Below are 14,778 nucleotides of genomic sequence, written 5' to 3' on the forward strand. Positions count from 1 at the left end.
TTTGGCTTGCTGAAATGATATATCTAGGAATGCTTCACATGCATGTACAGATAAAAATGCTAACACTAAATTAATGATACCTTTTACTATAAGCATTTTTGTCAATATATGTATATTGTAAATATGTTTCTATCTAAATATGTACTTCATCTATGTGCAGTTCTGTTTTGACTAGTATGTCCCTTTAATAATTTTGGGCCTGCTTAGTTCACATATTAGAAAACATAGTTGTTCTGTGCTTTATATAGTGCATTGCTGCTTCTGATCCTATATAGGTATGCATTTCAACAAAGGACACCAAGAGAACAAAGTAAATGTGATAGAATTAAATTATAATAACAGAAAATTAAGCCAAAAAATACCAAAGATGGATAAAAAAGATTTCAAACAACAATCTCTAATGGATTGGAATGTAGCATTGTGAATTGACCCCTGTCTTGCATTATAATATCCCTTTAAATATCAACTGGACAACTTGTCGTGCTGACTCGGGATAGGCACACAACACATCTCCATAAGATAATATTAAAATTATATATATATATATATATATATATATATATATATATATACACACACACATATACAGTATAGGCGTGTGTGTAATTTGTCACGTGGTATATGTATTTACGTGTGTGTGTGTATCTCTATCTGTCTGAGTTATTAGACAACACTCTATATTGTCACAGTGTTAATTAATGTTGTGGTTTAACTGGTGTTGCAGGAAGCATTTTCAGCATGAGTCGAAGAAGAATTTCCTGCAAGGACTTAGGAAATGCAGACTGCCAAGGTTGGATGTATAAGAAAAAAGAAAAAGCTTTCCTTGGTAACAAGTGGAAAAAAATTTGGGCTGTTTTGAAGGGCTCGTGTCTTTATTGGTACACAAATCAGCTGGTAAGTAAAATATGTTTCTGCATGACTGATCCTAATGCTGCTTTGACGCATTTAAACACAAGGTGGTTTAAAGTGAAGAAAACATTTTTTTGTATTTTAAATGGATGTCTTTTGTGCTGAACAAATCTATATTTGTTTACAGTTTTACCGGCACCTGTCCTGTAATCTGGTGATATGTCCTGGGTCATCCTTTTAGTGTCTGATAGAAAGAAAGAAAGATAGAATCAGAGAGAGAAAGAAAGAAAGAAAGAGAGATAGAGAGAGATAGATAGATAGAGAGAGAGAGAGAGAGAGAGAGAGAGGCATAACTGTAATTTTTGTAGAGCTGTTTGAACCTAGCATGTTTACAGTAGTATTGTTAAAGGGACATTAAATGTAATTTTAAAGGGACATTAAACACTAAATAAATGCTAGACAAAATGATGCTTTCAAAGAAAAGATTAGTCTGAGAATAGTATCTATATGTATTTTTTAAAGTTTCAATAGCTGTTTAAATATTGACAAAATAAGTGTAAAGTTTTAGTGTCTATAAAACAATGCAAGCTGCCACGTTGTTACCTTCTCTGCTGTGGCCAATTAGGGACAGATATAAATAGGTAACTAGAGTGTGCAGCCAATAGCTATGTGGAATATAACAATGTTCTGAACTTCCATTACTAACAGTTTCACAATTTCAGAATGGAATTACAGGAAAAGGAGGCAAAATAAATAATGAAAATATATTGCAGGCATATATATATATATATATATATATATATATACACACAATTTATAATTTTATAGTAACATCACAAAGTGTTTAATGTTTCTTTAAAGGGCCATTCAATTAGAGAAATAAAATTCTCTTATTTTTTTAGAGCAAAGTGTTAAGCACATAGTAGAAGCACTGCTGGTCAAGAGCAGAAACTGTCACTGATTGAATCAGCAGTGCTAGTCACAAACCCTGCTGTGTAACTAGCACTGCTGACTAGATCAGAAGCAGTTTCTGCTAAGGATCAGCAGTGCTTTGCGGGTCCAGAGCAGTCATTCTATGTGTTTAAAGGGACAGTCTAGTCCAAAAAAAACTTTCATGATTCAGATAGGGCATGTAATTTTTAAACAATTTTCCAATTTCCTTTTATCACCAATTTTTCTTTGTTCTCTTGGTATTCTTAGTTGAAAGCTAAACCTAGGAGGTTCATATGCTAATATCTTAGACCTTGAAGGCCGCCTCTTAAGAATGCATTTTAACAAGTTTTTCACCACTAGAGGGTGTTAGTTCACATTTTTCATATAGATAACACTGTGCTCATGCGCATGAAGTTACTTGGGGAGCCATCACTGATTGGCTAAACTGCAAGTCTGTCAAAAGAACTGAAATAAAGGGGCAGTTTGCAGAGGCTTAGATACAAGATAATCACAGAGGTAAAAAATATATAAATATAACTGTGTTGGTTATGCAAAACTAGGGAATGGGTAAACAAGGGATTATCTATCTTTTAAAACAATAACAATTCTGGTGTAGACTGTCCCTTTAACCCCTGCAAAGTGGTGCAGGGACGCTAGACTTAAAATTGCATGCTCTAATGAACTAGAGCATGTCATTTTTTTAATGTCCCTTTAATTATTTACGGGAACAACTAACTTTGTTTTTTTTTTAAGGAAGCATAGAACTGATGTACAGTTGATGTGGTTTGGCTCAGTGCAGTGTTGCAGAGGGTATGATGCTATCAGCTTTACAATTTTGCAAACATCTAGGTTAATTGCAAAGGACACCCATGTTTAAAATATAAAATGTAACCTAAATAACATCATTTTTTTATTTTTTATTATTGTTTATGCATAGTGTGAGACTTAAAGTGATTGTAAATCCTAGAGTTTGTGAAACGCTAGGATTTACCACTGGAACAAAAAAAGGGGACTTTCAGTCATGAAACTTCTTCTCACAGCAAAATAGCGTTCTGCCGTGGGCTGCCTGAGCAGCTCAGTGCGGCGAACGCTTCCAACAAATAAAAGATCTTTTAGCATGAAGTATTTGATACTTCATGAATGAAAGTCCCATTTACTTGTTCCAATTGTAAATCCTAGCGTTTCACAAACTTTAAGGAAGGGACTATTATTTCCTTTCATTTTTTTTAATAAAAAATATTTGAAGTATTTAAGTACGTAATTAAATTTTTCATGAAGTGATTTATTTTACAAGAGACCAGTTTACAAAGGGCCAGAAGTTTTCATATGGTCTTCCATGCTGTTTCCTCAGACTTTATTTCACACAAAAACAATAAGTGTTTATAGGACAATGTACTGTACAATTTCCCCCCCTTTAATATGACTCCCAGTGATCCATTTTATCTGCTGGAGTGTATTAAATTGTTTACAAATTGCTAATTTACCTTAATTTTGTCATTTAAAATATCTGCTTTTGCCGGTTGTATCTACACTCCCAGCAGAGGGATTAGAGAGAGATGTATGTTCATTCTCAATTGTTCTCTCTAAGAGGGCGATTTATCAAGCTGCGGCTGACAGGGGTGCATATACGCACCCCTGTCTGCTGCAGCTCACCTCTGGTGGGCTGAATTCCCCTGGCGGAATTCAGCATTGCACACAACCGCGGAGATTGAATTTCGTCACTTTAGAGGTGGCGAAAGGTTAGGAAAGCAGTGGTCTGATGACTGCTGCTTGTTAAATATGACGTGCAGGTTCATTCTCTTCTGGGGACCTGCAGGCGTAGGGGCTCAATGGCTGGCAAAAGCCTTTGATAAATCGACTCCTAAGTACTGACTTTTGTGTAAACAAATAGAGATAAGATAAGAATTCTATTGTGCATGTAAATAAAGATAAGATAAGTATGTCTGCTCTCCCTAAAATCTCAGCCTATTGAAATGGGTTGACGGTTCAACTAGCAAAAACAAGCTTGCGTTGGTATTACTGAGTAAAGCGCAAATATTGCACTCACGAAAGTGCAATTTTGCACTCCACTCATTATCTGGCCCTATGTTAGTAATCTCCATCAAATGTAGCAATTGCCACATCTAATGGAGATTAATAACATAGGGCTACATTACAAGTGGAGCGTTAATTTATTGCGCACCTGCAAACGGATAAAGATAAATGAGCTATTTGTCATACCAACCCAGTTACAGATAAAATAACTGGACCTCAAGCAGTTAATGTTTTTTACCTTACTTCCTAGGGTCTGTACAATTTAGGAAGGGATATAAAAAAGCTTCTTCACATAGCCAATTACTGTGCAGCATTTTGGAGTTCTGCATACTATAAAATGTACTCCAGCCTCTTTGGGGAAATGAAAACATTAAAGTTAAAATACAGTAAAAGAAGCTAGTTTAAAAAAAGCTGGTTTACAGGTTTCTCATATTTACTCTCCCAACTGCTTGAAGTCCAGTTTATTTTTTTTCCTCTAGCTGGGTCAATATTACTTCAATAAATAGAAAAACATATAGGATGAAAAATACACGGATTTGAGTTCCGGTTCCGTTGGGAGGAGCTAGCGTCGTAATGGTGGAGTTTGGACGCTAAGAGCTCGAGTTAGGAAAATCTTCCCTTCCACAAGCCCGTTGTTGGAGTGAATCAATACTCCCTAGGGCAAGTGCATCATATCGGTGGTGCGGGTGGCGGAACGCCGGAGCAAGCAGCGCGACTCAGCTGCATGAGTCAGCCCCCTAAGTCGAGTACCGCATTGGAGTTAACCCAGGTCGGACCTATGATCCAGAGGCTGGTGTGAGGGCGCGAGAGTGGACTTGGTGCCCCAAGAGATACTGCTGGTAAAGAGCTGATAAAGAGCTGCAGACCAATCGCGAGGGCCAGATATTGCCAAAGGGATCTGTGAGGTGATGCTAAGAACAGACCTCAATCGCTGGAGCACTATTAAACACAGAGCACCGCTTAGGCGGATGGGAATGTCGTGTGAAGCGGAGGTTTAACTTGGTCACGAACGAAAGGGCGCTGGATCACTACACACTTAGACCTCCCTGCTATCACAGGAGATATAGTGATTGCTGCCTGAAGATAACCTGAAGATAACCCAGCAGTACGGTGAGGTACAGCAAAGCCTGGGCCAGTAAGGTTTTTTTTTTCTCTTCACATAAAAAAGGAATCGGATACTCTCGAAATTAATGTACAGATCTGGTGGACATACCTAAGCATACGCAAGTATATATAAGAAAAGAACTGTTTTGACTTACATGTTTCTACTCTGCCCTGCTTTGTTTTTCCCCTTCATCCTTTCGGACACAACAGGCTTATATTCCTTTTTTTTCTCTCTCTGAACTGCCGGAGCTATAACTTAGGTCTGTTGCTATTTTTTTGGGGACTTTCTCAGTGTGGTATTGGATACAGGGTGGAAAGGCAGAGGAAGAGGAAGATAGGAGAGAAAAACAGTCTTCACCGGAAAGTTATAAATATAAAACCACAATTTTGAGAGAAAAAATGTAATGGTTTTGAGAGTTTTAGACGGTTTACAATATAATGTTTGTTGTCTAGGAGATGTGTTTGGTTAAAATAAGATAGCCGGAGGTACTGGGAACAAAGCAAAAAAGTTATATACAAGAGAGTTGAGGGCCTAAGGTGAATCAAGTAAAATAGGTCGCTTTCATTTTAATCTCTTGTATATCTTCTAGCCTAATTATCAAACTGATATGTCCTTTTTGATATGTTAATTTAAAATAGGATGTAAGGAGTTATTACGAGAAAAACTTTGGTCTCAATTAGAGAGAGGGGTGGGTGGCCAGGAGATTTAAATTTAAAAGATTGTCACTGCACATAGGGTTGTTTCACAATCAAGGTTTCTTATTGTTTCTTGTTTTTGTTTTTTCACTTTTGTTATTTTATTTATTATTTAGTCAAACACACAAATAAATTGTAAGCACAGACACACAAAGTCTAAGGTCATATTACTCTAAAGAAAGAGTTAAAGGAAGCACAGTCACAGAAGTACAGCTACTACACTGTACATGGATAAATTTATTACGCACAATAAAAGTCACTCCCTGGCCATGCCTCCCAGGCAAAAAGATAAGAAAACAAGGGTTTCAGATACACATATAGAAAGCACTTCTGACCACATAATGCAAAAGGACGATATCCAGCTCTTAGTATCTCAAATGTCTGAAATTTTCCTGCCCCAATTTGAATTGCTTAAAAGTCAAACAGCTAACATAATGACAGAACTTAAACAAATTAACAGCCGTCTCACAGAAGTTGAAGACAGAGTATCTAGTAATGAGGATATAATCTATAAGCAGGAAAAAATCATAACAGACAATAGCAGGACACTAAGTAGACTACAAGATAAAATCTATGAGCTAGAAGATCGATCAAGACGTAATAATTTGAAAATTATAGGTTTATCAGATAAGGGCGAATTCCCAGACTTAATAACCTTTGCCAGCATTACCCTACCCAAGGCATTGGGTATTATATCCAGTGACACGCCAATTTTAGTTGAAAGGGCTCACCGGTTGGGGATGCCTAGAGACAACCTAAGAGAGAAGAATTACAACAGGCCGGTCCTTGTAAAATATCTAAATTATCAGGATAAGAACAGCATTCTGAGGGCATATAGGAAAATAGGAAAGTTAGAAATTAATCAAAACAAATTATTGCTCTTCCAAGATTTCTCCAGTGATACGTCAATGAAAAGAAAAGAGCTAGCCCCCTATTGTACTAGGTTAATCAATGCCGGCCTGAAGGCTAGACTAACATATCCTGCAAAGATAATAGTGGAGGAAGCGGAGGGCAATGTCACTCTGGTTAACACAGAAGAAGTGAGAGACTTTTGTAAAACTAGACAGATAAGGTAAATAAAGGGTTGAAAAAGAGATCCTAATTGATTATAATTTTAGTTATAGGGGACTTATGTTGTTTTTTAAATAATGTGGAGGTGTGTGGTTTCTTCTTTTTTTCTTTTTTTTTTTTTTTTTTTTTTTTTTTTTTTTCTCCTCTCTCTTGTATTGCGCTTTGTGTTCTCTCCCACGCTGCAGCTATCAGAAGGTAATGGTAGAGGGAAAAGGGCAAAAATTAAAAGGCTAACAATAAGATGAGGAAGATCAAATTTATTTCATGGAATGTAGGAGGGATAACAACACCAAGAAAAAGAAAGTTGATAATCAGACACTTAGCTAAACTTAAACCTGATATTGTCCTATTGCAGGAAACACACTTGAAAAACACTGAAGCTCAGAAACTCAAATGTAACTGGGTAGGACACGTAATAGCATCAGACTGTTCTAGGAGGAAACGGGGGGTCGCATTCCTATTTAACAAAGATCTGGAATATAATATACGAGAGAGTCAAATAGATTCTAATGACAGATGGATAATTCTAACTGTGGACATTAAAAAAATAAAATATGTAGTGTGCAATCTATATGGGCCCAATATCAAAGACCAACCATTTTGGAGTGACATGATAGCAAGATTAATGTTGAAAGAAGACCCAAATATAATTCTCGCTGGAGACTTTAATTTAACCCCTATACCAGCATTAGATAGGTTGTCCCATAGACAAAATAGAAGGTCTACGCAAAATTCTCAAATATTTTTCCAATTATGTGAAGAATTAAGCTTACATGATATATGGCGGGTGCAGCACCCCGGGGGAAAAAGTTTTACTTGTGAATCCCAAGCACATAAATCTCTCTCGCGTATTGATTTTTTTCTAGTCTCAAATGCTTTATTGCAGGAAGAGATAGGTACAGACATTGGTGAAATTATAATATCAGATCATGCTACAATATCACTGGAGGTAGGGGTACCTGAGCAATATATACGGGGGGGAAATAATTTTTTCTTTCCAAAGCATATGATTAATGATGGACCCTTTCAAATATGGATAAAAAGTAAATGGCGCGAATACTGTCTTAATAACCAAGAGTATGCTAATAATTATGAAATATTTTGGGAAGCAGCCAAAGCATATTTAAAGGGAGAGATTAAATCATATATGATCACTTTAAAAAAAAAGGTCATAGCTCGCGAGATTCATTTAACAAAAACTGTTGCTAGGGCTCTCCATAACTATACAAACAACACTCTAAGGAAATATTGGTTAGAGTATAGAAAGGCCAAGCAAGAAAGAGATTCGTTTCTCCTGGCTAAAATGATAAAACAAGAAGCCAGAGCAAATTCTGTTTATGGTGGTAGATACGGTAAATCAGTAAAGTATCTGTCAAAGTTAGAGAAAGGCAGGAATCGGAAGAATATAATTGAGAATGTGATAGTAGAGGGTCATAATTATACACAAACTGAAGATATTAGTAAAGCTTTCTATGGATATTATAAGAACATATATACCTCGAAAGCTATAGATAAAAAAGCCAGTAAGATATTCTGGAACACTATCACTTGTCCACAGATTACTACAGATCAAGCGAAGGGATTGAATTTGCCTATCTCCCCAGATGAGGTCATAAAAGCGATAGAGGCAACGAAATTAGGTAAGGCACCTGGACCAGATCAAATACCAGCTGAGTTTTACAGGCTCCTAAAATCAGAAATTGTGCTTAATTTAACCTGTCTATTCAATGAATACTTTATGGAGGGAAAATCAATGTCGAGGTTCTTCTCCGCGTCAGTCATAACACTTATACCAAAAAAAGACAAAAATTTAACAGATTTAGGGTCATACAGACCTATCTCCTTGTTGAACATAGATTATAAATTGTTAACATCTATAATAGCGAATCGTCTCAAGGTAGTACTTCAAGAAATTATTCACCAAGACCAAGCGGGTTTCATGTGTAACAGATCTCTTACTAAAAACATTAGAAAAACATATACGCTAATAGAATATTTTTGGAATAAAATCAATAAGGAGAAAATAACATATCAAGACGATATCGCTATGGTTATGATTGACGCGGAGAAGGCATTTGACTCCATAATATGGGATCATTTATATGTGGCCCTGACAAAATTCGGCTTTACAGGAAAATTGATAGAATTTATCAAAACTATATACAATTATCCAATCTCCTCAATAGCGATTAATAATACCCAAACGCCTTTTTTTAAAATGGAGAAAGGTACACGTCAGGGTTGTCCACTGTCCCCCCTTTTATTTAATCTGGCCATTGAACCCCTAGCAATTTATTTACGCCAAGAACTCGAGGGGATAAATATAGGCGAACAGAAACTAGTGCTGTCGCTCTATGCAGACGACCTATTACTATACTTTAAACATACATATAAAAATATCCCCATAGCGTTTGGTGCATTAGAACTATTCAGTAAAATCTCAGGCTATAAGGTAAACACAACTAAATCCGAGATATTATGGATATATAAAAAGAAGGATAGCAGGATTCAATATGACCTAAAGGAGGTCGAGACGCTCAGATACCTTGGGATTATTCTACACAGAGATCCAAATAGTTGGTACAAACTTAATTTTACTCCTTTTTTTTCTAATATGAAAGCCAAATTACAACGCTGGGCACTACTTCCAATTTCCCTATCAGCTAAAATCATAATGATAAAAAATATTTTGTTTCCACAGATATTATTTGTAATGAATAATCTCCCTCTATTTATTAAAGCTAAAGATATTAAAATATTTAACCAGGCCTGTGCCAAGTTCCTTTGGAATAAGTCTAGACAGATGATTTCGATTAAAAAACTATCTCAACAGAAGGAACAAGGTGGCCTAGCTTTCCCAGATATTAAGGCATATAACTTAGCTATCTTGGCACGTTATGGGATAGATTGGCTGTATGATGGCAAGACATTGACGAATTTAAGGCTAGAAGAGACTATTATACACCCGTTTTCTTGTAAAACAATTCTTCATTGTGTCAGTATCCAATTACCAAAAAGTATAAAGTTGTATATCAGTATCTATAATGTAGTTAAAGCTTGGCAACTTTTATGCTCTCGGCTTAAGATTAATTCCCACATATCATCTTTTCTGTTGATCAGAGGAAATCCTGAGTTTCTACCTGGGTGTTCGTATAAGTTATTTAGAGAATGGGATAATAAAGGGCTCTCTAAGATAACACAGCTCTTAGACGAGCAAGCCAATATAAGAACCTTTGAAAGTATCGCTAATGAATTTAATCTCCCCAATAAACACTTTTTCGCCTATTTACAGCTACGAAATTTTCTGATTAAGAAATTACAGCTTGGAAATTGGTCGGAATGTTTCGCGGAAATTGGAGGGTATATAAAGTTATATAAGCAAGGTAAACATTCTATTTCTCTTTTATATAATATCCTGCTGGCTAAGCAGGGTCAATTATACTCTGATCAACATATCTCGCATTGGTCGAGGTATTTTGAAGGAGTTAATTATGATTTAATTAAAAAAAGTATTAAATGGTTGATGAAAGCGCCCCTTCGCTCCTCCTGGCATGAATCCCATCTAAAATTACTTAACAATACATACATTTCACCGAAAAGATTAGCACAGTGGTCGCAGGACAGCATGGGCCTCTGCCATAAATGCTCTTTACCTTGGGCAGATTTGTTACATTGTTTTTGGCATTGCCCGAAAGTGTGGCAATTCTGGCAGAAAGTTAATTTTTGGTTAAACAAGTTGGACCCAGAGTATGTTATTGCTAGTCCAAAAATGATGGTTTTCTTAGACTCGGGAGGCCACAATACTGACCTGATTAATACAATTATACTAATTGTCCGCAACCTCCTACTAAAAAATTGGAAACACAGAAAAGCCCCCCCCTTCACTAGATTTTTGGAAGCGGTAAAACAACAGATAATTTTTGAACAATATAATATTTCTACAATGCATAACAAACAAATTCAAAGATTCTTTAATAAATGGACCAAAATTATTCAAACATATCCGCTCAATATACAGTATATTCTTACTAAAGAACTACATAAAACAGAATACTTTGAAGGTTTAATTTTGAGAGAAGTGTTCCCAGTGGCATGGTTCTGAGAGCCTGTAGCGGGGGAGAGGAGACAAATTTAATAATCTATATTTTTTTTTTTTTTTTTTTTCTTTCTTTCTTCTTCTCGCTTAGATAAATATGCTAAAGGCTAAATGTATTATGTATTGATTAACCGATCACGGCATTATGTATGTATCTTGATTTACCCTGCGTGGTACACAAATGTGAGCGAATGTGCTCTGTTGATACTTTTTTCTTCCTTTTTTCTGTTAAAAACTAAATAAAATAAATATATGTTAAGAAAAACATATAGGATGGGTTTTTAAAGGACCAGTAAACACAGTAGATTTGCATAATCAACAAATGCAAGATAACAAGACAATACTCTGCATTTACTCTGAATTTCAAATGAGTAGTAGATTATTTTCTAAGACATTTCAAAGTTATGTATATTTCCACTCCCTCTGTACCATGTGATAGCAATCAGCCAATCACAAATGCATATACGTATAGTCTGAGTTCTTGCACATGCTCAGTAGGAGCTGGTGACTCAAAAAAGTGTAAATATAAAAGACTGTGCACATTTTTTTTAATGGAAGTAAATTGGAAAGTTGTTTAAAATTAAATGATGTATCTAATCATGAAAATTTAATTTAACCTGAGTGTCCCTTTAAAGAAATAGTTAAACGACATTTTATGTCATGTATATACATGCTATGTTACTGTTACATTTTGTGTAAACTATCTTTACAATCCTAATATAGAATCATTTATTGCATTGGAGTAAACGTTTAGTAATTAGATTAAATATAAAGACAAATTAAGAATATGTATTAAAACAGTATGCCACTTGCTGTAGCATTATTTGGAAGCCAGTGGATTAATTAGCTCCATTTAAATAAAATAAACCTTAATTACTCAAGTTATGATTTGAATTATATTTGCTAACTGATCATTACATACATACTGTAAGTTTTTTTTAAATTATATTTACAATACAGATAAAGGACCAGTAAATACAGTCGATTTGCATAATTAACAAATGCATGATAAAAAGACAATGTAATAGCACTTAGTCTGAATTTCAAATGAGTTGTAGATTTTTTTCTGACAGATTACAAAGTTATGTCTATTTCCACTCCTCCTGTATCATGTGACAGCCATCAGCCAATCAGAAATGCATATCATGTGAATTCTTTCCATTCCTCAGTAGGAGCTGGTTATTTAGAAAGTGTAAATATAAAAACACTGTGCAATTTTTGTTGATGGAAGTGATTTGGAAAGTTGTTTGGAATTGTGTACTCTATCTGAAATAATAAAGTTTAATTTTGACTTGAGTGTCCCTTTAAGTTGTACTACAGCAGATACATGTTATCTCCTAAGTCTATCTAGCAGCATTTTGTTTAAAGGGACAGCAAAAATATTTTTTTCTTTAATGATTCAGATAGAACATCCAATTTTAAACAACTTTTCAATTGATTGAATTTCAATTCTGTTTGTATCCATTGTCAAAGGAACAGCAATGCACTATTGGGAGATATCTCAAGAGGCAGATATGTTCTTGCCCCATAACTTCATTACTGCTCCTGAGCCTTCCTAGGAATGATTTATTTTTAACATAGGACAACAAGAGAATGAAACAAATTAGATAATGGAAGTAAAACGGAAAGTTGTTCTCTCTCTGAATCATGAAAGTGTAATTTTGATTGTCACTTTAATAGAGAGACTGAATATACAGTTATTCCTACAATTACAATGTCCAATTCCCTTAGCTAGCTCAGGTTACCAGATTTACATTATATTCCAGTCTAATAAGATTCTTGGCTATTTAGAACTAATAAATTGTATAGTCCTCTGCTCTCTTAAAGGGACACTGAACCCAAATTTTTTCTTTTGTGGTTCAGATAGAGCATGCAATTTTAAACAACTTTCTATTTTACTCCTATTATCTTTTTTTCTTTGTTCTCTTGCTATCTTTATTTGAAAAAGAAGGCATCTAAGCTTTTTTTTCCATAACTCTGGACAGCACATTTTTATTGGTCGATGAATTTATTGACCAATCAGCAAGAACAACCCAGGTTGTTCATCAAAAATGGGCCGGCATCTAAACTTACATTCTAGATACCAAGAGAATGAAGAAAATTTGATAATAGGAGTAAATTAGAAAGATGCTTAAAATTGCATGCTCTATCTGAATCACAAAAGAAAAAAATTGGGTTCAGTGTCCCTTTAATTGGAATTTCCTTTAATTTTATGATATTAGTAAATAAAGCTTTTATATTATATCTTTGACATGTTTCAGGTGTTTATTATTATTATAACATTCATTCCATCATAGTTTGTCAAATACCTATTAATTATAATGCTGGAAATATATAATTCCAGTGCTTCCACCCACGTTAAAATCTCTGCTGAAGGTAGAAATAATTGTATGCAATAGATAGAGTATTAATTTATATAAGGGAGACCTACCATTTTATTTGATATTCTTTTATATTTAATATGCCACCTGTAAATTGATTTGTTTTCCTTTGTTCAGAAATGTTTTATCATTTTATTATTTCTTCAAAATAACACAAAAACTGGCAATGAACTGGTGTTCTTTAAGATCCAAATACGTTAATGTATTTTGCGGTATTTTATGGCACTGACTCATAATCTGCTACTGACAATCTTACACAATGTTAAAGCATATAATATGTGCAAAACCTTCTTACACAGCTATTATCAAAATTGTATGTAAATTCAAACGTCTATTAACCCCTAAGAGACTTATGTTTGCCTCTCAACTCCTGTATGAGTTCATTAACGTTTTCTTGTGTTGTAATTCCCATTATGTGCAGACTAAAATCATGTTCCTTCAGCTTACAGACATAGCTAGGGGCCGAATCATCATTGTGCGAGCGGACATGATCCGATATTGGGGATCACGTCCGCCGCACATCGATAAATGCCAACAGCGTACATTGCACCAGCAATTCTTGTGAACTGCTGGTACAATACTGCCCCCTGCAGATTCGCAGCCACTAGCAGGGGGTGTCAATCAACCCAATCGTATTCGATCGGGTTGATTTCTGTCCGCCGCCTCAGAGCAGGCAGACAGGTTATGGAGCAGCAGTCTTTAGACCGCTGCTTTATAACTTGTGTTTCCGACGAGCCTGAAGGCTTGCCAGAAACACGGGGCATCAAGCTCTGTACGGAGCTTGATAAATATGCCCCATAGCCTAAGGTACTGTAGGTTTGACAGTATATTAAAGGTAACAGGGGTAGATGAGACATGGTTACTGTACTGTAGTGACACATTTATACAAGTGGAAAACATATAGGGCCAGAATACGAGTTGCACACTAACAGTCACGCACGAGCAATATCGGGTTTATTGCAGGTATTTGCATGCGTCGGGAGTAGCACGCGTATTACAAGTTGAAAGTAAATGCGTTTGCTTGAGCGCAATTTAATTTAATGCGTGTCTAGTTAGTGCTACCTCAGAGCTCTGGTTAACTGTTACGCTCAATTAAAAAGTTGCACAAAACACATCAAAAATACATGTAAAGGTACAGTTACACTCATAACAACATCATCTAATAAAACATGCTAAAAAAATATTGCACAAAAAAGTTATAAAGGCTCATAAATATGAGGTCTCAGGTGTTAGAAAAAAAGGCAAGCAAAGGGTTTTAACATAGATACATACATATACATGTCTAAATATGTATATGTATATTTTTATATGTGTGTACTTATGTATTTATATGTGTATATATGTATTTACAGACATATAGAGCAAAAGTTCAGAAAGAAAGGAAAGCCAGACGATACCGTGTATGTCAAAATCTGGAAACGACCAGAGTGTCCCCTGTATGTGCAAAAGTTCCCCTCCCAAATGGTAAAAACATAATTTATGCTTACCTGATAAATTCCTTTCTTCTGTTGTGTGATCAGTCCACGGGTCATCATTACTTCTGGGATATAACTCCTCCCCAACAGGAAATGCAAGAGGATTCACCCAGCAGAGCTGCATATAGCTCCTCCCCTC

The 14,778-nt window shown here is 35.4% G+C and overlaps 1 protein-coding gene across 2 annotated transcripts in view; it reads left to right on the plus strand.

Moving 5' to 3' along the window:
• IPCEF1 (interaction protein for cytohesin exchange factors 1) overlaps positions 1-14,778 on the plus strand; it is a 326,897-nt gene that overhangs the window by 123,401 nt on the left and 188,718 nt on the right. For both annotated transcript variants that reach the window (XM_053710985.1, XM_053710984.1), the window contains one exon: positions 725-894. In XM_053710985.1, coding sequence (XP_053566960.1) covers positions 725-894 — 170 coding nt within the window. The remainder of the gene's footprint in view (positions 1-724; positions 895-14,778) is intronic.

Source organism: Bombina bombina, chromosome 4 (assembly GCF_027579735.1).
Source record: "Bombina bombina isolate aBomBom1 chromosome 4, aBomBom1.pri, whole genome shotgun sequence".
In the NCBI taxonomy this organism is placed as follows: domain Eukaryota; kingdom Metazoa; phylum Chordata; class Amphibia; order Anura; family Bombinatoridae; genus Bombina; species Bombina bombina.